The 24,235-nt window shown below is 38.9% G+C and overlaps 2 protein-coding genes across 2 annotated transcripts; both read left to right on the top strand.

Annotated features, from left to right (window-relative positions):
• The first annotated feature begins 2,258 nt into the window (after nt 1-2,258).
• LOC141667376 (uncharacterized) lies at nt 2,259-5,206 on the top strand. The gene is made up of 4 exons (XM_074473833.1): nt 2,259-2,919; nt 3,056-3,145; nt 3,239-3,306; nt 4,946-5,206. Exons 1-4 carry the CDS (start codon nt 2,308-2,310, stop codon nt 5,079-5,081), a joined length of 906 nt encoding a protein of 301 aa, XP_074329934.1. The 5' UTR covers nt 2,259-2,307; the 3' UTR covers nt 5,082-5,206.
• Nucleotides 5,207-6,326: 1,120 nt separating this feature from the next.
• On the top strand, nt 6,327-10,025 carry LOC141667375 (uncharacterized). Its single transcript, XM_074473832.1, has 3 exons — nt 6,327-6,596; nt 8,830-9,182; nt 9,260-10,025. Exons 2-3 carry the CDS (start codon nt 8,883-8,885, stop codon nt 9,356-9,358), a joined length of 399 nt encoding a protein of 132 aa, XP_074329933.1. The 5' UTR covers nt 6,327-6,596; nt 8,830-8,882; the 3' UTR covers nt 9,359-10,025.
• Nucleotides 10,026-24,235: the final 14,210 nt, after the last annotated feature.

Raw genomic sequence — 24,235 nt, 5'->3', positions numbered from 1 at the left:
AATGCAAAAGAGAAAAATTTATGCATCAAGACAAAGAAACATCCAAAAATATGAAAAAATACTGCATAATAAAAACAGCCCGAAGGCAGAAGTTGCAAGCCCGAATGCAAGAGATTGATAAAATAAAAATTATTTGTCATAAAGGTCTTCATCCTCGCCCGAGAAAACCACAAGAGGACCTTCTTTTGTATCACGACCGACTGGATCTTCCATTCCTTCGTTTAGAAAGAGTTGTAATACCAGTCGAGGCCACGAGCCTTCTCAACAACATAGTCAAAACCGAACGAGAAACACCTGTCTTCAGTCAGTTCTAGCTTCTTCTTAAGCTTCCGGAGTCCCTATCAAAAAAAATTTAGTTCGGCATTCCTCTAATCAATACGGTGATGAGCCATCTTCAGGTCTTCTCCCAACTTCAGTTTGTCTTCGATCTATGCGCTGAGCATCGTATCACGATAAGTGGCCTTGGGGTTTCTACCCAAAAATGGGCCACACGTATTGTATATCACCCACCACTAGTCCGACCAATAGACAGGGATATGTTAGTGATAGTGGCCCAATCTATCAGGACCAATAATCGAAGGCCCGTAAGGCATCCATAGGCCGAACGTTGAACATGGACTAATGAACCAGAGAAATTTAACTCCCCCAATGTTCGTTTTCCTCTCTGTGTAATGGCTGAAGTATTAATTATAATTTGGATAAATACACCAGTCTATCACACAAAGAATATACACAATTTTATTTGCAATGGCATACACCAATGTTGGTTACCAATAAGCATTTGTGCGTTCATATCTTACTTACAATGACCAATTACTAATTCTCACACCGGAGGTGAATCACAGGACAAACTCTCGCATTATTCTCCTTATAGGTCTGACCGAAGGACGTTCTAATATCATCATAAATTTGGTCGTAACAATAACCATAAATATAAAAGCCAAAAACAACACAGATACTAAGAAATGAGTATCAATCTACGAATCAAATGACAAAAAAAAAGTTTGTTCACATAATGTTCCAATAATGTTTAATCTACAAAGTCGAACCAGCAATAAAAAAGAACAAAATAAGTAGAAACAAATCATGATCCCAACCATTCCCTCTGCTTAAGCAGCCTAAAAGAACAGAGAAATGGCACCTCGATCTTTATATATAAGATGAAACTTTCAAAAATATCTCAATTGTTCTTTTGTAATACAAAATTTTCGCTTAATTTAATGTCTAATTATCCAATCCCAAGGAATTAACGTGTTTCATATGTCACCGGGTTCTGGACCATAAAGCAGGACAGAGCCCGGTGTGATTGGGACAATGCTACCAAGTCTGTCTGTGACAAGACAACGGGGTAGTGAAAAACGAATTATGGAATTCTTGAGGGAAAAGTAATAGAGTCATCAATGGCGAAGTGCATGTTTTGTGTACATGATCTCCGAAAAAGGTGGCCAAGGTACCTTTATCATATTATTTCTGTCCCAAAATAAATGTCGGGTAATACGTAAGTATTAAAATGACGTAGTATTCTTTTGTTCTTTCATATGGAGTATTATATTTACAAAAATTATGTCTGTCAACTTTCATAACCAACCGACCCCGGTCGATTATACTTTGCCACATTATCACCTTAGAAAGTGTTGTTTTATGAATTTCATTTAATTAATTAGTTTTGGATTTTTTTTAACTATCATGTCATCTTTAAAGCCGACCGATGTCTTTCAGTCAATATGCGATTCCCAAACGATGTCATTTTTGCTTTTTTTACCATCAAAACCGACCATTTGTTTGCCGTCGGATTTATTCCTTGTAAATGCGGGACGGTTGGTTATGCCATGATTTTTTGTAAGTATTTATGCACTACTTAAAGCTATAAAAAAAATGTTACGTACGAAACTTAATTTGGGAGAGGGAGTACTTAGCAACAAAAAAAGGATACCTTAAATCTACTCATCACTGCATTGCATTACAGTGCTGGCACTGTCAAGAAGAAGCCAGCATATCAATTTGTACTCAAGTTTCTGAAATTTTGTTAAACGTTTAAAACAGGACTTTATTCATTCCGCTTCGAGACAACATCTTTCCAATTATTCAATCGCAAGGAATCAATCGTGTGACACCCGTCTCTGGACCGCGAAACAGAACAAAGGCCTGATAGCGATTAGCACGTTGTTGCCAAGTCTGTCAGTGACAAGACAGCGGGTCTGGTGAAAGAGCCATTGCGGAATCCTGATAACAGGATAACATGATAACATATACTGGTCGTATTTATAAATCTCATCTTCAACCACCAGTTCTAAGAAAACTTAAAAAATGGCGAGAATATTCACTTTCTTAAAGCCAGCAGTCCGTGTCCTAATGAAATTTTATGGATTGTCCCAACAAATAATCGAAACCGAACCCGGTACCAAAATCAAAATATGGGTTCCATCGAAATCGAAATCGGAAACCAAACCGAATGTTGTACTCCTGCATGGGTTCGGAGCTGATGGTATATTTAACTGGCTATCTCAAGTCATGGCAATCTCTAGCGACTATGCATTGTACGTGCCTGACCTCCTCTTCTTCGGCGAATCAATCACCGACAAGCCAGGGAGGTCTACGGCTTTCCAGGCAGAGGTTATAGCTGCCGTGTTGAAAAAAGTTGGTGCCAAGAAGTGTACTCTTGTTGGACTTACATATGGTGGGTCTGTAGGCTTTATGATGGCTGAGATGTATCCCGAGCTGGTTGAGTTTGTAGTGGCCAGTGACGCGGTGATTGAGTTTCCTGAATCGTTGAGTCGGGGTATAGTGGACAAGTACGGGTATCCTAGCTTTCCTGCATTTGTGTTGCCAACAACAGTTGAGGGTTTGATGGCTTTTCTCAAACTCTGTTATCATGGACCTGTGAATATGCCTGGTTTTGTTGCTAAGGGTTTTTTAAAGGTAATTCTGTGTTTTCGTCTAATTATATTCTAGTGATTTTTAGTGAATATTCTGCTAATTTGACCACAAAAAGTCAAATAAGCCAAAAATTGTGTGACGTATAAGGGTAATAATTTGCGGTGTTTGACGAGTGCAGGAGTTCTATAACAACAGGAAAGAAAAAGCTGAATTAGCAGATGCTTGGGTTATTCCGGACAATGAAGTGAAGCCCATTAGTTTAAGCCAGGTTACTTACTTTGTTTAACATACAGTAGCTGCTGGTACACTTGTGATATGCTGATAGATTGAAATATAAGCTGTGTGTGATCTGTGGCTGCAGAAAGTTAGTTTAATGTGGGGGGACGATGACAAGCTTTTTACTTCCCAAACTGCCGAGGACACAAAAAGGTAAGCCCTTATTTTTTGCACAATATTGATAAAACCATATAACATCTCGGAATAGTGAAACACACCAAAGAGGTCGATACTTTGCTTTGATCGGTTTCGAAAACGAACAATAAGCAAGAAGAGATATTTGTTTAAGATAAAAACTCGAGTTTAGCTTGTTCCCAATCGACTGGCTTTCATTTATTTACTAACCGAACTCAACATTTGAACATGAAAATGAGATAAATTAGTAGACCAACTCGAGCCGGCTATTACATTTCAAACTTAACTCTTTGCTTGGGACTCGAACAAGTTAAATTTGGGTCGGTTCATTTAACTTGCATAAAATTATATGGTTTATAAGTAAAGTTCTATGGAGTCCACCTTTTAACTGGAGTTTTCAGAGTCCTTTCATGTTCTGCAAATAAAATATCTTCTAAAACGTGTTATCTTGCAAAACATGTTTAACAAATATTATTATTTCAATAAAATCATGCAAATCTCATATATTTACAAGTAAAATATGTATGTTCTGCAACACGGAAATTTATGACTATGCATGTTTTGTAAAATAATATATTTTGAAACGTTCTACTTGTAAAATATATGTCATCTGCAAGATTTTCAATAAAATTGTGATATTTGTAGAATATCATTCGAAAAATAATATGTTTTGCAGCAATTTAAGCTATATTTTACTTGCCGAACATATGTGGACTCTAAGGACTCCAATGAAACACGGGACTCCAAAAAACATAACCCTTGAAAGATAACTATATCTTTTATACAATTGATATGCCAATTTATTACAATTTGGTCGTTGGGGTAAAATTATCATATTTTTATGATATGTTTAGATTTGATTTCTCGTGCTTCCAAAAATTAATTTGATATTCTTACCAAAAAAAAATAACTTTTAATATTTTAATCAAATAAACATATAAGTTGTAAACTGAAGTAAGAAAACAATTTGAAGTCTTACACATTTTTTGTTGGTATTAATCGAACTGAAATTTTTATAAAATCTACTCTTATTTAATTTTACATTGACTGTGAATTTTAAAATCAGTCTTATGTCTATGGATCTAAATTTAAAGATAAATTATAGCGAACAAAAAAATAAATGTGTATACCACTGAATATGAATGATATAAAAAATAAATGGGGGTGAGCTTTGTGAAAACGGTGTAAATTTAAAATGTGATATATTTGATATGAAAGTATAAAAGCAAAAACAAATCACCTGAGTTTCGTGAAAATCGTGTGAATTTATAATGTAAATATGTATGGGAGACGCTTAATCGTGTGAATTACTTTAAAAATTGGATTAGTTGAGTAAAAACTACGTGAACAATGACAAACAACTCGATTCTCGAAATGTTCACATCAAACTCATGTTTGGGTTTTTAGTAACGAATCAATCTTGACCATGTTCTTAATAAAAGTCCAGCTCGGTTTTACTTTAGTAAATTTTGTTCGATTTGTTTGTTTACCACCCAGTTCCACATAAGAAAGTGCTGATTATACAATTTATCAAAGAACTAGAATTTTTTACAATTGTACCCATATTTGTAGTCTCTACTCTCTCGTAAGAAATTCTTTTTTTTTTGTATTCATTTTTGCGTTGTAAAGATAATAGATGATAATATTATAATTGCAGACAATTGGGTGGTGATACAACATTGGTATATGTAAAAGACGGGGGTCATTTAGTTAATCAGGACGCAGCAGAGAATTACAATGTTGAGCTCAAAAAAATTCTCGCTTCCTTCCACAACACATCTAAGGATGCTTGAGTGACTTTTTTTTATCTGTCAACTGTAACGATCGGGAATTTCGTGACGTAATTAAGTGAATAAAGTATGATTCTGTGGTGTAATTATAATTTATGTGATTTAATAAAGAGATTAAATTATTTTAATGATTAATTATCTTTATTGTATATTAATAACTGGGAACGTAAAATGACGCGTTCCAGTTTGATGAATCAGCTTAGTGGATAAGTTGTGTTGTCGGGCCGTCAAGTAGAACGTGACCCATTTTTAAAAGTGAATAAAAGTATTTAAACGTGAACTATGTGTTGTTATGTGAAATGGAAATGTTTAAGTAAGTCTTTCAGTCACGTGTCAGTTAGTATAAAGGATTAATTGTGAAGCGTAAACGAAACGCACAGCGTCGGGCCGTTAAGCAGAACGCAACCCGTTACGCAAAAAAGGAAATAATAATAAAAAGGGAAATTTTGTGATCAAATATGAGTTGTGATGTGTGAATATATGTGTTTACTTGTGTGTATGCATGATTATGTGATCTGTTAATTTTTTTAAGTGATTTAAGGGATTTATTTGATTTAAAATGAGATTTATTGAACCTTTATATATTTTTATAAAATTATCAGAGTATGGTCAAGGCGTGAAATTTGTTTTGTTATCTTCAAAATAGTCCTAGAGACTTTCTAAAAATGAAATACGGATTTATTTCCTGATCGGTGCATTTTAAAATGATTTTATGGAGTTAAAATGCTATTTTCAGCATAATCTTGTAAAATCCGTATTAAATCAACCGTTCGCTCAAAAATTATTTTAAAAATATAGCTGAAAAGCTAATTTCGAGATCTTTATTTGTTATGGATAAAAAATTAAGGTTCGGGATCTCAAAGCCTTTAGTGGCTGCTCTCCTGTTTCGTAGTTTAATTATGCCTTTACGAGATGCCTACGTATCTCTGTGAATTAGAGAATCAAGCCAAAAAACGTAGTTCTGATTTGTGGGGTGAGACCCATTATATAGATGTTGGTGGTCCTAGAATTGGACTTGGTATAAGAGACTTGGTGATCAAGTCTCTGAATTATAATGGACTTTGGAGTCCTAAATAGTAGGAAACTGATTTCTTATCCTTCTAGGTCCCTTTGAGGTTAATCTGCAAGGATTTATGTCCTTATCGGGACTCTTCTCAATAGCTAATTTTTCCCTTATTAATTAATTACAAAATTAATTAATATTCAGGGTTTTTGGGCCTTCTTTGTTCCATCAGGCCTGATCTGGTCCATCAGGCCTGATCAATGTGTTAACCTTTTTGGTCTGAATCTCATACATCTTCTTATTGGGCCTAGCAGCCCAAATCATGTATAATTAATGTAATATTCAATTACATAATCAGGATTTATTTATCCCTATCATTTGCCCCCCCAACTTTTGGGAAACCGTATAAGATTTCGCAAAAGTTAAGTTCGTTCATTCCCTTTCAGGGTATCGTTTTGCGTAAAGTGTGGAGCGACCTACACGCTTACAACGATTTGCCTTGTACGTGGCTTCAGGTTTGTTTAAAAACTTCCCCTTTTATTTTCTTACCTTCTCCCTATTTTTAGAAATTTTCTGGTATTTTTCAGGAATTTTCCCTTTTTCCGAGATTTTTTCACATTTTTTGCAATTTTTTACAAATATTCTCAAAATTTCAGCCCTTTTTCGACCAGAATCCTAGTCGAAATTTCGACATGGATCCTAGTCGAATTTTGGGCCAGCTTTCCAATCCTGATCGAAGGACTTCGACTAGGATCCACGACATGGATTTCGACCAGGATCCTAGTCGAACCTTCGACCTGGATTTTGGTCGAAATCTAGTCTCTTTCCTTACTTCCTGGTCGTTTAGTTTCGACTAGGATCCACGAACTGCGTTTCGACCAGGATCCTAGTCAAAACTTCGACCTAGATCTTAGTCGAGACTCTTGTGCTCATTTGCTTCCTGGTCGTTAGATTTCGACTAGGATTCACGAACTCGATTTCAACCAGGATCCTAGTCGATTCACGACCTGGATTTTAGTTTAGGTTTGTGCACTTATTCTTGAAAAATATTGTGCTTGATTCAGTAATTCGACCTCAATCCTGGTCTGACTTTCGACCTTAATCCTGGTCTATCATACCCGTAATTTTCGGGTGTCTGTTCGAAAGAATTAGAGCAGAATTCACGACTTGAAATTCGACCTCAATCCTGGTCTATTATACCCGTAATTTTCGGGTGTCTGTTCGAAAAAATTCGAGCAGAATTCACGACTTGAAATTCGACCTCAATCCTGGTCTTATTGGGCTTCATCCTCATCCAATTTTGGATTGGGCCTTGTTTGGGCCTTATCTTTTTTAAGGGCTTTGATTTGGGCCTTCTATTTTTCCAAATCCTAATTGGATTTGGGCCTTCTATTTTCCAAATCTTAATTGGATTTGGGCCTTCTATTTTCCAAATCTTAATTGGATTTGGGCCTTCTATTAATCTGGGCTTAATAAATTAAAAACCTTCTTTAGAATTCTCTAGAATTCTTGGAAATTTCTTTGGAATTCCTTGAAATATTCTGGAATGTTCCATTTTTTGGGCTTTTTCTTTGGGCCTTTATCCTCACTGGGTCTTTTGTCCCTTCAACTTCACTTTTCCTCCTATATAAAGGAGTCAGTACTGCTCCTCATTTTCTCATTTCTAAATTCTCCTTCTTTCTTCTTCTATTAATAATCTCAGAGCAATAACAGTAAGTCGGAGTATCTTAAGCCCCAAAGCCTTTTTCAGGAGCATTATTTCAAGTAAAACTTCTCCCTTTACTTCCTGTGCTTGTTTTTTGCATAGTTTGCGTTTTTAAAATGGTCTCTTTATGTGCCCTTTTTTTCAGATGGCTGATAAAAAAATGACTCGTTTGGCCAAGATGAATGTGGCTAGAAAGTCCAATGAATTCCCTATTCGATCAAGGTACACTTCCTTGATCGATATGATCAACACCCGAGGAGACGAGTACCCGTCTGATGCGCATCTGGACGCGCACGACCATATTAGTGCCTTGCGGGATCCAAAGGAGCTGGAAAAGTTGAGTAGTTATTTCAGAATCAAGGATCCTTTCAAACTGGTTCTTGCAGGTCCGGCCGACAGGGCCTGTCAGTGGAGGAAGGACGCATTGTGCGTCTACAGGGATACTCTAAAAGCAGGTATCAGATTCCTCTTTCACTCGTTTATCCCTGTTCTTCTAGCTGATGTGGGCATCGGCCCTTTCCAACTCCCTCCTAACTCTTGGAGGCTGATTATGTGCTATCTGTCGCAATGCGCCAAGCACAATGTCCCTACTTCTGTTGCTGTTTTCAGAAAGATTTTTCAGTTCAAGAACAACCCTGACAAGAATCCGGGCTGGGTTTCTTTAAACCAGCGCCCAACTATTCCCCACATAGTGAACGGGAAGTCCATCCCTGACAATAATTTGGGGTGGAAGAAAGATTTTTTGTTCGTCGTTTAGGAGGGTGGCGATTGGGGCACCCTATTTCGCTCGTCTTTTGGGCTAGCCGTAGATGGGAGCCCAAATAATATAATTTTGTCTGAGGAGGAGACCAGAGCTTTCAACCTCCTGTCGCAAGATAATGGGACTTCCCATTCTTGGGATCTTATCAGGGAGACCGTTCTTGTAGAACGCGGCCTTTCTCTCATCCCTAAGAAGAGTATGTTTCCTTCCTTATCTAGTTCTTTTTATTTCCTTCATTTTCTATTTTGCTAATTCCTCAACTTACTTATCTCATTTGTTGCAGTGGCTGAGAAAATTGAGGAGGCTACGAAGCCTAAAGACCTGGAGACGACTAGGATGAAGCGTGCTGGAAAGGTCTTTAAAGACCCGCGCCTTGGGGATCGCTTCCCGGAGTTCCTACTCCAAGCAATGGAACCAGGCGAAGAAGGCCCCAGCCAAGTTTTACACACCAAGCAAAAACCAGGGTCTTACTTTCAACCTGCTTGGGGAATCCGGGGCAAGGATTCGATTGTCGGCAGCACAGCGCTTGCCAAGGAATGGTCTAAGCATTCCATCTCCCTGGTTGACTATCAAGACTTCGTCCTTCAACAGGACTTGGAGGGGAACGAGCTTTTCGGAGCTCAGGCTTTGGCGACGGTACGTCTTTTTCCTTAGCCGTTCATAGTTGCTTTTTTTATTTTTCCCGTCTCTTACTTTTGTTGTGTTTCTTGTAGGAGAACGCCCATTTTCAAGGGGCGATTCACCAAGCCAAGGCTTGGAAGGTTGGCCTGAGGATGCGAACAAGAAGCTGGAGGAGGCCAACCAAAGAATAGAGGCCCTTGAAGCCCAATTTGGCTCTTCTACTTCTGACCTGGAGACGGCCCGGGCCGAAAATGTTATCCTCAAGGCTCAGAAGGATAAAGCCTTTGACGGCTGGATGGACACTCAGGAGTTCAAGGATTTAATGGTGGAGCACGATGCCCTCCTTCATCCAGTTAGCTATAAGGAAGGCTAGGATGCCGCTGTGGAGGCCATTCAGGATGAATTTCCAGAAGTCCTCGAATAGTCCTCCTTCCCTTGCCCTGTGCAAGTTCCAGGACTTGGGGGTGTTACAGGCAAGCTTGCTGATTTGATCAACGACGGCCCATCGAGGAATCAAGGCCAAGGCCAAAAGAGGAAGGAGCTCGAGTCCAGCTCTGAAGAGGAGGAAATTTCTTCTGAGGAGGAGCCTGAGCCCGTTATAAAGAAGGCCAAGATATAAAAGCCTCCAAAGGCAGCGCCTCCTAAACAAGCCTCCTGCAGCATCCAAAGCGTCTGAATGTAGTTCCGAGGGAACCTCTGCGGAGACTTCCGAGGGGACGACTGAGACATCCGAGGAGACTTCGAATAATGGTTCTGAAGAATCCCAGCCTTCCAAGGCCTAAGTTTTTTTTTATGTATTTCTTCTTTATTAGACAATATTTGAACTTTGTAATTGACTTTTATTGTTTTAAGTCGTATTTTGCCCAAGTATCGTCGTATTTTCTTTTGATTTTTCAAACTCAAGTTTATAACTTGGTTTTATCTTTCACAATGCCATCAATCTAGTAGGCCAAGATTAAGTCGTGGGTTTTATATTATAACTTGGTATTCTGGATACCTTACATGAAATGGGTTCAACCCTGATAAAATCTAAACATATCTTCTATATAGAAAAATCCTAAGCAAGCAAAGCTTCAAGGTGCTTTTAAACCTACTTGTCATTCTGACAAGTGAGAATCGTACTTTAACTATGTTAAACATAGTAAACCTTCAGGTTTTGTGCATGCCAAGTTCTCGGGACTTCAAAACCATCCATAGTCTCCAGCCTGTAGGTTCCTCTACCCTGAACGCTCTTGACTTTGTACGGCCCTTCCCAATTTGGGGCAAGTTTCCCTTTCTTTCCTATACCAGAAGCTTCCACTTTCCTCAAGACTAAGTCACCTTGTTTGAAGAACCTTTCCTTAACCCTTAGGTTGTAGTAGAACGAAGCTTTTTTCTGATATTCCACTATCTTCGCATGTGCCTCATCTCGTACTTCATCAATTAGATCGAGGGCTAACCTTTACCCTTCTTCATTTTCCTCAGCATTGAAAGCTTGAATCCTGGGGGAGGAATGTGATATTTCTACAGGAACAACTGCTTCTGCACCATATGCTAACATGAAGGGAGTTGCTCCAGTCGTGACTCTACACGTAGTCCTATAGGCCCATAGTATGGGGAGTATTTCATCCACCCAGTTATTCCTTGACTTCTCGATCCTCTTCTTTAATCCATCCAGGATTATTCGATTTGCCACTTCCGCTTGTCCATTAGCTTGCGGGTGAGCCACATATGTGAATCGTAACTCAATTTCATTTTTCTCACAATACTTCTTGAATTCCTCGTTGTTGAACTGTGTTCCATTGTCAGTGACTAGGATGCGGGGAATTCAATACCGGCACATAATACTTTCCCACAGGAATTGTGCAACTTGCTTAGTTGTGATCTTGGCCAAGGGTTTGGCTTCAATCCATTTGGTGAAACAATCAATGGCCACAATCAGAAACTTCCTTTGTGTCGTGGCCATGGGGAAAGGCCCTAATATATCCATTCCCCATATTACAAAGGGGATGGGCGAGTTGATAGAAGTCAGCATCTCGGGGGGTTGTCTAACAACTGGTGCGTGCTTCTGACAACGGTCATATTTTTTCACATATTCTTTGGCATCAACCATCATTTCTGGCCAATAGAAGCCTAAACGGGTTATCTTATGAGCCAAGGCCCTGCCCCCCAAGTGTTGCCCGCATATGCCTTCATGTACTTCTTCAAGAGCCAAGCGAGCCTCATCAGGCCTGAGACATCTTAAGTAGGGAACCACGAAAGATCTTTTATACAGAATTCCATCTATCAAAGAATATCTTAGTGCTCGAACAACCAATTTTCGTGATTCAGTAGCATCGTTTGGTAACCAGCCGGTTTGAATGTAAGCCTTAATGGTATTAATCCATGACGTCCCTAGGCCTATAGGAGCCACAAGCTTAACATCAATGCTCCGTGTTTTCAAAACGCGATAGTATACACTTCCAGAACTTTCTTCCATCTCAGATGAAGCAAATTTTGACAACGTATCTGTCTTAGTATTTTCCTCCCTTGGAATGTGCTCAACATGGCATTCATCAAATTGGGTCATCACGACCCTTACTAGGCGGACATACTTAGCCATCGTCTCATCCCTTGCCTCAAACTCTCCCTTCACCTGGGATATGACCAACTTCGAGTATCCACAGACTTTTAAGTTCTTGACTCTAAGTGTCCCTGCTAAGCCAAGATCAGCTATCAGAGCTTCATATTCTGCCTCATTGTTTGTGGTTGGGAAGTCTAGCTTCATGGCATACTCAATTAAGAACCCATCAGGGCTTTGTAAAACCAAACCTGCTCCACTTGAATTCATTTTTGATACTTCATCAAAATAGAGAACCCAGTATTCCTTTTCCTTATTAACCTTCTCTTTATCCCCCTTATCAACTTCCTTGTCTTGAGGTATGTTATCTTCCTGCCCCCCGACTTCTTGGTTGGGTAAGGTACATTCCACCACGAAGTCAGCTAGTGCCTGGGCTTTTATTCCCGTTCGTGGCTTATACTTGAGATCGAACTCTCCCAGCTCTATTGCCCACTTGATCAATCTCCCACTTGCCTTGGGACTGTGAATGATATTTCTCAGGGGTTGATTCGTTAGCACCTCAATCTGATGAGCCTGAAAGTAAGGACGCAGCTTTCTCGAAGCCATTACCAAGGCTAGAGCAAATTTCTCAATAGTTGAATAATTCAACTCGGCACCATGCAGAATTTTGCTGACATTGTATACGGGTTTCCGGACTTTCAGTTCCTCCTTAACCAATACAGCGCTCAAGGCACTCTCTGAAACAGCTAAGTACAAGAATAAAACTTCATTCAAAACTGGCTTGGCCAACAACGGGGCCTACGCCATTTATTTCTTCAATTCTTCGAAAGCCTTTTGGTTTTCCTCACTCCATACAAAGTCCTTAATGTTTTTTAGTGACTTGAAGAATGATAGGCACTTGTCTCCTGACTTGGAGATGAATCGTCCCAATGCAGCAACCCTTCTTGTGAGCTTCCGAACATCCTTGATAGTTTTTGGTGGTTCCATGTTCAGGATTGCCTTTATTTTATCGGGATTAGCCTCGACCCCTCTCTTGGAGACCATCAATCCCAAAAATTTTCCAGATACTACTCCGAATGCACACTTTGTAGGATTTAACATCATTTTGTGGTACCCAAGGACCTCAAAAGCTTCCCTTAAATGGGCTATATGATCAGTCTTTACTAGACTCTTGACTAACATGTCATCAACATAGACTTCCATAGTCTTGCCAATAAGATCCTTAAAAATTTTATTTACCAACCTTTGGTAGGTGGCTCCTGCATTCTTGAGACCAAACGCCAGAACAAGATAACAATAAACACCAAAGTCAGTGATGAATAATACCTTTGGAATGTCGTCCTTGTGCATCTTGATCTGATTGTATCCACTAAATCCATCCATGAAGCTCAGCATTTCATGCCCAGCAGTGGCATCTATCAAAGTATCGATCCTTGGTAACGGAAAACAGTCCTTAGGACAGGCATCATTTAGATCAGTGAAGTCCACACACATCCTCCATTTTCCATTAGCCTTCTTCACCATTACAGGGTTTGCTAACCACTCCAGAAATTGAATCTCCTCAATGAAACCAGCCCCAAGAGCTTCTCCACTTCCTGTTTTATAGCTTCTTGCCTTTCTGGAGCAAAACTTCTTTTCTTTTGTTTTACCGTCTTCCGATTTGGGTCCACATTCAGCTTATGAGTAATCAGTTCCTGGTCTATGCCTGGCATATCAGCTGCTGACCATGCAAATACGTCTCTATTTTCTTGCAAAAACTTCACCAACTTCCCTCTAAGGGGCTCCTCGAGCGTTGCTCCAATAAAAGTCACCTTCTCAGGATCTTCGGGGGCTAAAGGAATTGAAACCAAGTTTTCTACTGGCTTTCCTCTTTTCCCATCATTCTCTCGGATATCTAGATCTTCAATAGGAAGAACCTGCCCCCCAACTCCATATGCCCTCAAAGAGGCAACATAACAGCTTCTAACCATTTTTTGGTCTCCTTTCTCTTCTCCGATCCCATCCCGGGTTGGAAACTTCATAACTGAATGGTAGGAAGAAGGGACTGCTTTGAAGGTGTGTATCTATGTTCTTCCCATAATAGCGTTGTAAGTCGAGCTAGCCTTCACCACCACAAAATCAAACATCTGAGTTGCTTGCCTTGGTTCCTGCCCTATGGTTGTTGGCAACTTGAATATCCCCTCTACGGGGCACTCCACTCCCGCAAACCCATATATTGGCATGTCGGTTAGGGTCAATTGGGAGTCATTATATCCTATTCTCAAAAAGGTGTCATGGAGCAAGATATCCACTGAAGCACCATTATCCACAAGGACCCTTCTCACTGGGTTGTTCCCTATTATCGGGGTTATAACCAACGGCTCGTCATGGGGAAATTTCACACCCTCCAGATCAGAATCATCAAAAGACATTTTTACTCCTGTCCTGGCCCTCTTCGGGGCTTCCCCATCAATATGCATAACTTCTCGGGCATACGCTTTCCTGGAGTTCTTGGATAACCCAGCAGCAGTTGGTCCTCCAAAGATTGTGTTTATCACAGGCCCTCGGGGTCGTGGTCCTCCGAAGATTGTATTTATCACAGGTCCCCTAGGCTGGGGATTCCGCCCCTGATCATCTTGGTCCCTCCTACGATCTTCAAAGTTCTTTCTTCCATTGTTATTCCTTTCCCCTCCATCTCCAGTGTATTTATTCAATCTTCCTTTTCGAATGAGGAACTCAATTTCATCTTTCAATTGTCTACACTCATCAGTGTCATGACCGACATCTTTGTGAAATCTGCAATACTTGCTCTTATCTAGCTTGGCGGGATCAGCCTTTAAGGGCTTAGGCCAACGAATATCTCGATCTTTCTCAATTTCCATCAAGATCTGGCTTCTAGGAGCATTCAGCTTAGCGTATTCTCTGAACTTTTGCCCAGGTCCTCCCTTCTTGGGGGTTGAATCAGGGTTTTGCTCGGTTCTAGGATACTTGTCCCTAGCGATATACTCCGGATCAGTTTTCCGCTTCTTGCCTCCAGTGGGCTCATTACTTACTATGGTCTTCCTCATGCTTTCTTCAACCTTGATATACTTCCCTGCCCTATCATGGAGCTGCAACATGCTTTCAGGGGGACGTTTGGCCAAGGACATCTTAAAAAACTCATCCCTAGTTCCTTGTTGCAGTGCTATCATGGCTACCTTATCATCAAGGTCTGGGACTTTTAAAGCCTCCTTTATGAAACGATTCAGGTAATCTCTCAAGGATTCCTCTGTCCCCTGCACAATGCTCATAAGAGATGCTAAACTTTTCTCATGAACTCTCCCACTGATGAATTGCTTAATAAAAGCCTGACTTAATTCTCTGAACGACCCAATAGAGTTTGGGGGCAAGCGACTATACCACCTTTGAGCCATACCTGACAAGGTTTGAGGAAAGGCCCGACACTTAATAGCATCATTCACGGGCTACAACAGCAGTGCATTAGAGAATGTTCTAACATAATTAGCGGAATCTCTCGTGCCGTCATAAGCTTTTATAGTTGGTATCTTGAACTTTCTTGAGATATGGGTATTCATTATATCTTCAGTGAAGGGTGGAGTAGGATCATCAGGATCTCCAAGGGGAAGAAGATTGCTTGGATCAGCCCTTGGGACAACAACCCTTCTCTGCACTAGGCCATCCAGGTCTATGATGGGAGGAGGATTCCTTCCCCTAGGAGGTACTGGGGGTCTGGTAGTCTGGTGCGCCTCCAGGTCGCACCTCAGCCTTTGAATCTCAGCCTCGTGAGCCCTGATTCTTTCCTGCACTTCTTGGGGATTCGTCCCTTGGGTGCTTTGAGGGTGTTGGCTACCATCAGCCATCGGCTCTTTGCCAGCACGTCTCCTCCTCGAGGCTACTTCATCATCCGAAGATTCGGAGTCTCTCTCAGTGTAAGGACCAGAAAATTTCTGATCCCCAGGAATAGGAGCCAAACCTTGTATGTATGGGGGCGAACGCCCTCGCGCTTCACTACGTCCAGCATGTCCACTTCCTCCAACCTCGGGGTAAAGGGGCATCCCATAAGGGGGTTAGTAGTAACAACAGTTGAATATTCGTACCCGACGGGTCGAGAATTCACAGGTGCATGTACTTGTTGAACTTGAGGATTCGTACCTTGAGTAGCCGAAGGAACCGTCCCTTGTGGCTGAGGTTCAGTTGCCCCTATCTGTCCTTCTCCTTGTGTGGTTGCATAGGTTGAGTGAGGAGGCACCTCCACAGTTGAAGAAATCACTTGGGTTGTCCCCGTTAGTGTTCCTCCTCCAAGGGCTCTAACTGTTCTCCGTGTTCTCGCCATGATTATTGTTGCGCTTTCCCATAGACGGCGCCAAATGTTATAGATAAAAAACTAAGGTTCGGGAGCTAAAGGCCTTTAATGGCTACTCTCGTGTTTCGTAGCTTAATTCTGCCTTTACGAGATGCCTACGTATCTCTGTGAATTAGAGAATCAAGCCAAAAAACGTAGTTCTGATTTGTGGGGTGAGACCCCTTATATAGATGTTGGTGGTCCTAGAATTGGACTTGGTATAGGAGACTTGGTGATCAAGTCTCTGAATTATAATGGACTTTGGAGTCCTAAATAGTAGGAAACTGATTCCTTATCCTTCTAGGTCCCTTTGAGGTTAATCTGCAAGGATTTATGTCCTTATCGGGACTCTTCTCAATAGCTGATTTTTCCCTTATTAATTAATTACGAAATTAATTAATATTCAGGGTTTTTGGGCCTTCTTTATTCCATCAGGCCTGATCTGGTCCATCAGGCCTGATCAATGTGTTGACCTTTTTGGTCTGAATGTCATACATCTTCTTATTGGGCCTAACAGCCCAAATCATGTATAATTACTGTAATATTCAATTACATAATCAGGATTTATTTATCCCTATCATTATTCTAAAATTGTTATTCTTGACATTTTCATTTCTACTGAGAGAGTTACATAATATTTAAATTCGTTTTTGAGGAAGAATAAAAGAAAATTTGAAACTCATTTAACCAAATTACCAAACTACCCTTCTTTGGTGGTTATAAATCCCCACACCCCCACCCCCTTCTTTTCTTTCCTCACCACAGACTTCTCTCTTCTCTCTTTCTTTTCTCTCGCTCTCGAAGCTTTCTCTCTCTCACACACACTCTCAATTCGGAGAAGGTATTCGGGTTAGGAAAGGGAAAAGTGTACTAGGTGGCAGTAGTTTAACCCTTGTGAAACAGGAAAGCGAATTCAGGCAAGTAACTCTGCTTACTTGTATAAATTATTTATAGAGAGGATATTGTTCATGCCATGATAGAGTATTGAACTTTTATAGCACTTGTGAACCTGTTATTGTTCCTTGTGAACCTATTATTGATTCTTGAGATACCCTGTTATTGTCCTTTTGAACCTATTCTTGATATGATTATTGTTCAAACCTTTATAGTAACCTCTTTATTCATATCCTGATCAACTATTGATACCTTGAATTCTTGTAAACCCTATATGAACCTTTATGAACTCCCTTGCGTAATGGTCCTTCATTCCTTTGTTTATCTTATTTCATGATGATCCTTGGAACTATTTTGATTCCCTAACTTGTATACCTTATGATTATTTGATCAAGATCCTTAGTGTTGAATCAGAATTTACACTAGAAGGAACAATGGAAACTTTCTTTAAAAAAGGTTTTATTTGATAATAATCATAGTACAAACTATGATATTCCTTACAAGTATAAATGGAATGTCATAAACTACCACAATGAAAACAAGGATTTTGTGGCTTATATCTAACAGACTGACTCTTAACTCCTCACTTTGAAGGTAAGGAGTTTATGTTCTTATAATTCCTGCAAAAAGAAGCCAGATGGTTAGAACTTCCACAGTTATGACACGTTTTCCTAGGAGCTTTAGGAACAGGTTTATAATCATTGCTTTTATTCACACATTCCTTTCCATTCCTATTTTTCCTAGGTGATTTTACCTTGTTTGCGTTCTTAACATCTTTCAGCTTATGCTTAAGCTGCTTCTTAGTCATTAAGCCTATGTTTACTTCAGCTGTCTTTTCCTGTTTTAGTTTGTCAGAAGTTAATCCCTTTTTAACTTTTGATTTTCTCATTATCAGACTTTACGGTTACAAACTTAACAGGTTTTAACTTTGGCTTTTGCTGAACAACAACAGGCTTAATTTCTACAGTTCGTATATCACTCTTATCCTCTCCATAACCTAAGCCCTCTTTCTAGTTTTCACTACTTGGCAAATTTTGAGTTGTTCTGCCAGAGTTAGTCCAAGTCCTGATAATCTCTCTTTCCTTTTCTAACTCAGTTTTTAGAGATTCAATCATTTTTAGCACTTCATCCCTAACATAAAAAGCATCATCTCTATCCTTCTGAGTTTGATGGAACATAACTAACTTTTTTTCTAAGAAATCATTTCTTTTCTTAAAAGCAAGATTTTCAGAAGTTAATCTTTCACATGTTAAAGTTTGAACTCTATAACTAACAAACATGGTTTTAAGATATCGTCTCAACTCCTTAATATCATCAGTATGAAAAGCATAAGTAGTATGAGGTACCTTTTGATTCAGCAGCTTCAGAACTGCTTTCAGCACTTGCTTTATCAGCATTTGCCATCAAAGCATAATTCTCCTCACTTTCAGAGTCTGAGGTGTCTGTCCAGCTTTTCTTCTTTGTGACAAGAGCCTTGCCTTTGTCACTCTTCACTTTCTTGCAATCAGGAGATATGTGGCCTTTCTCATCAAAGTTATAGCATTTGACATTGGTGTAATCTCCTCTGTCAGACTTTCCTCCTCTGCCCTCAAATCTTCTGAAATTCTTCTTATCAGAACTTGTGCCTTTCCTGGAAAACTTCTTTCCCTTCCTGAACTTCCTGTATGCAATCTTTGTGATCCCTTTCACCATAAGAGCACACAGCTTCATCATCTCCTCATCAGCATCAGTCTCAGGCAAGCTTTCAGAATCTGAGTCATCATCACTTTCAGAACTTGATGACTCAGTATCAGACTTTATGAAAAGAGCTTTACCCTTGTCTTTCCTTGAGGTAGCTGCCTTGGGGGATTCTTCTTCAGCCTTAAGAGCAACTGTCCTTGACTTTCCTCCTTTCCTCTTGCTTCTTTGTTCCATCTCAAGTTCATGAGTCTTGAGCATTCCATAAATTTCATCAAGAGTTGTTTCATCAAGATTGTAGTTGTCTCTTATTGTTGTTTCCTTCAAATCCCAGCATTCAGGAAGAGCTAACAGGAATTTAAGGTTTGAATCTTCAAGATCATACTCCTTATTAACCAGTGACAAATCATTCAAGAGTTTGACAAATCTGTCATATAAATCAGTCAATGACTCATTAGCCTTTGAGTCAAAGTGTTCATACTCTTGAGTGAGTATTGTCTTCCTGTTCTTTTTAATTGTATCAGTTCCCTGACACCTTGTTTCCAGAGCATCCCATATCTCCTTTGCAGTCTTGCAGTTAATTACCCTGTTTGACATTACATTATCAATGGCACTATGCAGTAAGTGTCGTACCTTAGCATCCTTAGCAATTGATACGATATCTTCAGCAGTATAATCATTCTTCTCCTTTGGTACAGTCTTTGCTGCTTCACCTGCAACTGCAACAGCGAGCTTGGTTGGTTTGTGAGGTCCTTCCTTGATTCTATCAAGATATTCTGGATCTGTAGCTTCCAGAAACATGGTCATCCTCACCTTCCATATGGCATATTCAGATGGTCTCAGTATGGGAACTCTGATGGTCTCATACCGACTTTGAATTTGTGTCTTTGGAGGTTCTTCAGTTTTGGTAGGCTTAGTTGGAGTTTCTGTGTCAGACATGATTGTGTTTGGATCTTAAACTGTTTGTGCGTTAACAGATAGGCTCTGATACCACTTGTTAAGTCACACACACACTGTAGAGGGGGTGAATACAGTGTAAAGTACAATCAAATCGAACTTTAATAACTCAAGTAACAGAAAACAAACTTTATTGAAACAATAAACTCTGTTACAGTATGGAACTGTTACCTCTCAGTGATGAACAAATATCACGAGAGCTGCTAGGGTTAAAATGAATAATCTTCTCGAATATGATAACACTTTTAGTGTAAACCCTATGTCTGTGTTTATATACTACACAGTTACAAGATAATCGCTAATTGATATGGAATATAATTATGCTTCCTAAAATATATCAATAAGATATCTTTTCTTCCAAGTATTCTATTCCTCATAGAATTCCTTCTTCATGCAAATCTCTTCTTGTGTTTGTCTATATCTTCTTTCCTTTAATCAGCTACTGTCCTTATCTAAACGTCCTTAAGTACTTAAGTTCTGATATCCATCTTCTGATGATTATCTCCTGATAATATAAGTACTGATATCCTTAAGTCCTGACTTCCAGTAAGTACTGATTTATCCTATTTAAGTAAGATCTGAAAACTAAACATAAATCATATTAGCCATGACATTATCAAATATATCTAACAAGAACACATACAAAGAAAAAGAGAAAGTATATGACTAAGAACCGTTGTCTTGATCTGCTTTAGACAAGGGTCGAACGAAGAGTTTAACGACTATCTAGCCTAGTTTGACATGGTCAAGGCAACCAAATTCTTGGAAGTTAGCCTCGATCTGACCAAAGGTACATATATCGGATTCAGTACACTACTTTAAGTACATTTATCTCAATCCATTACATTCATCCTGATTTATTAAGTTAATAAAATAAATTTATTAACAAAATACATATTTAAGGTGTATGCCGAATAATATAGGAACTTTCTTAAATATTCAAGGGTAATATTTACCCCAAAGCGGAATAAGTCTTTAAGACATTAATTATCTTTCCTTCAAGATTGGGTAAAACAAAGTGACCTAATTACTTAAAATTTCAAAGTAGATGTTACTTAGTCCCTTAAAAACATGGGACGAAGAAGCTAGTTATAATATCTGACTATACTGAGTTGACACCTAAGATGCATATTATCAAAGCATAAAGAAGCATTTTACTTCGTAATAAGGCTATAAATTATGACTATGCTGAGATAACACCGAAGATCCATATTATTAAGGCTGAACGAAGCATTTTACCTCGTAATAAGGCTACAAACTCTGAATATGCCGAGATAACACCAAAGATGCATATTATTAAGGCTGGACGAAGCATTTTACTTCGTAATAAGGCTAAAATAAATTAATGAAGTATTTATCTAGGAGATATCCAGAAGGAAAAATAAGTATCTTCTCAAATATCCCGAAGGAAAGCAAGTCTGTAAGACGCCAACCTGTTTTATTCAAAATTCGAGGAAAAAAATTAACTCGAAATACAGTCCCAAACGCGAACAACTCAGTCCCTTAAACACTTGGGGGCCAAGAAGGCGGTTCCGAAACGATCAAAATAATAATAATAATAATAACTTAATAAAAATAATAATAATAATTATAATACTAATAATAATTTGTGTTAAGGAAAATAATAAAGCCGAAGATGCACAAACTAAATAAATTATGCTAAGGTAACTATTAAGTACTGAAGACGCATCAATCCTATAAATTACGCTAGGTTCATACCAAAGATGCGTAAATTAGTCAAATTATGCTAAGGTTAATACATATACCGAAGAAGCATAAGAATAAATTATGCTAGGTCAAAAATAAAATTTCTGAATCCTAACTGTTCAACCCTTAACAACTCAGGGACGAAGATGAAGGTTAAGCCGAAGACACATATAAAATTTCCTAAATTATGCTAAGGCACAAGAATGACCGAAACAACGTAAAATAGCAGAACTTAAACATGCTCTTTACATGCTATATTCAAATTAGTTATGCATAAGACTAACAAAGACGAATAAATACCTTATTTAGGGAGTCCCCCGAAGAGATAGGCCCATTCGCCTTACTTTTCTAGTATTATTTGACTTTGGCACGAAACACCTATGTAGGAGCCACCCGAATATGATAGATCTTTTATTCGTCCCTCTCTAAAATTTTGTCTCCCGCACAAAACGCTTATCTAGGGGCCATCCGAAGAAGATAATTTCTTCGTCCTCACGATACTCCTTCCTTCAGAGGAAATATTATGCATGAAATTACCTCTAGAAAGGGGGCGAACGAACACCTATCTAGGGGCTACCTGAAGAAGATAGTTCATTCATTTCCCACTCCTTTATAAGATTTTGATACCTGATGAAACACGTGCCTAGGGGCTATCCGAAGATAATAGGTACTTCGTATCTGCATCGTCTATACTTACCATGTAATTTTTAGTAAGTCTTTAAAATACAAGTCCCATCTTTGAGAAAAGGGACAAACAAAATTAACATCATTTCCGAAAAATGGACCTAGTCCATCAAACACTTGGGGCGAAGATGGATGCTAAAAATTTAAAAATTACTGAGGTGAAACAAAAGTCGAGGATGCGATGGAAATTTAACCATTGCTGAAGCAAAACGAAAGCCGAAGATGCGATAAAAATTAACAATTGATAAGGGAAAAGCCTAAGGCGCAATTGGGACAAAAGCCGAAGATGCAATTGCCTAAATTTACTTAGACAGAAGCCGAAGACGCAATTGTTGAGGCGATACTAAAGCCGAAGATGCGATATACTAAAATTTTGCAAAATTGCTAAGGGAAAAAGAAGCCGAAGAGGCAATGCAAAAGAGAAAAATTTATGCATCAAGACAAAGAAACATCCAAAAATATGAAAAAATACTGCATAATAAAAACAGCCCAAAGGCAGAAGTTGCAAGCCCGAATGCAAGAGATTGATAAAATAAAAATTATTTGTCATAAAGGTCTTCATCCTCGCCCGAGAAAACCACAAGAGGACCTTCTTTTGTATCACGACCGACTGGATCTTCCATTCCTTCGTTTAGAAAGAGTTGTAATACCAGTCGAGGCCACGAGCCTTCTCAACAACATAGTCAAAACCGAACGAGAAACACCTGTCTTCAGTCAGTTCCAGCTTCTTCTTAAGCTTCCGGAGTCCCTATCAAAAAAAATTTAGTTCGGCATTCCTCTAATCAATACGGTGATGAGCCATCTTCAGGTCTTCTCCCAACTTCAGTTTGTCTTCGATCTATGCACTGAGCATCGTATCACGATAAGTGGCCTTGGGGTTTCTACCCAAAAATGGGCCACACATATTGTATATCACCCACCACTAGTCCGACCAATAGACAGGGATATGTTAGTGATAGTGGCCCAATCTATCAGGACCAATAATCGAAGGCCCGTAAGGCATCCATAGGCCGAACGTTGAACATGGACTAATGAACCAGAGAAATTTAACTCCCCCAATGTTCGTTTTCCTCTCTGTGTAATGGCTGAAGTATTAATTATAATTTGGATAAATACACCAGTCTATCACACAAAGAATATACACAATTTTATTTGCAATGGCATACACCAATGTTGGTTACCAATAAGCATTTGTGCGTTCATATCTTACTTACAATGACCAATTACTAATTCTCACACCGGAGGTGAATCACAGGACAAACTCTCGCATTATTCTCCTTATAGGTCTGACCGAAGGACGTTCTAATATCATCATAAATTTGGTCGTAACAATAACCATAAATATAAAAGCCAAAAACAACACAGATACTAAGAAATGAGTATCAATCTACGAATCAAATGACAAAAAAAAAGTTTGTTCACATAATGTTCCAATAATGTTTAATCTACAAAGTCGAACCAGCAATAAAAAAGAACAAAATAAGTAGAAACAAATCATGATCCCAACCATTCCCTCTGCTTAAGCAGCCTAAAAGAACAGAGAAATGGCACCTCGATCTTTATATATAAGATGAAACTTTCAAAAATATCTCAATTGTTCTTTTGTAATACAAAATTTTCGCTTAATTTAATGTCTAATTATCCAATCCCAAGGAATTAACGTGTTTCATATGTCACCGGGTTCTGGACCATAAAGCAGGACAGAGCCCGGTGTGATTGGGACAATGCTACCAAGTCTGTCTGTGACAAGACAACGGGGTAGTGAAAAACGAATTATGGAATTCTTGAGGGAAAAGTAATAGAGTCATCAATGGCGAAGTGCATGTTTTGTGTACATGATCTCCGAAAAAGGTGGCCAAGGTACCTTTATCATATTATTTCTGTCCCAAAATAAATGTCGGGTAATACGTAAGTATTAAAATGACGTAGTATTCTTTTGTTCTTTCATATGGAGTATTATATTTACAAAAATTATGTCTGTCAACTTTCATAACCAACCGACCCCGGTCGATTATACTTTGCCACATTATCACCTTAGAAAGTGTTGTTTTATGAATTTCATTTAATTAATTAGTTTTGGATTTTTTTTAACTATCATGTCATCTTTAAAGCCGACCGATGTCTTTCAGTCAATATGCGATTCCCAAACGATGTCATTTTTGCTTTTTTTACCATCAAAACCGACCATTTGTTTGCCGTCGGATTTATTCCTTGTAAATGCGGGACGGTTGGTTATGCCATGATTTTTTGTAAGTATTTATGCACTACTTAAAGCTATAAAAAAAATGT

The sequence above is a fragment of the Apium graveolens genome, chromosome 6 (assembly GCF_009905375.1).
Source record: "Apium graveolens cultivar Ventura chromosome 6, ASM990537v1, whole genome shotgun sequence".
NCBI classification, from domain to species: Eukaryota; Viridiplantae; Streptophyta; class Magnoliopsida; order Apiales; family Apiaceae; genus Apium; species Apium graveolens.
This window is presented reverse-complemented; position numbering and strand designations above follow the sequence as displayed.

Excerpts from the sequence above, each read along its gene's own strand:
- LOC141667376 (XM_074473833.1), top strand. The coding sequence starts at position 2,308 with ATGGCGAGAATATTCACTTTCTTAAAGCCAGCAGTCCGTGTCCTAATG. Across the intron at positions 2,920-3,055 it reads TTGCTAAGGGTTTTTTAAAG|GAGTTCTATAACAACAGGAA; the intron begins GTAATTCTGTGT and ends TGACGAGTGCAG. Across the intron at positions 3,146-3,238 it reads AGCCCATTAGTTTAAGCCAG|AAAGTTAGTTTAATGTGGGG; the intron begins GTTACTTACTTT and ends CTGTGGCTGCAG.
- LOC141667375 (XM_074473832.1), top strand. The coding sequence starts at position 8,883 with ATGAAGCGTGCTGGAAAGGTCTTTAAAGACCCGCGCCTTGGGGATCGC. Across the intron at positions 9,183-9,259 it reads GAGCTCAGGCTTTGGCGACG|GAGAACGCCCATTTTCAAGG; the intron begins GTACGTCTTTTT and ends TGTTTCTTGTAG.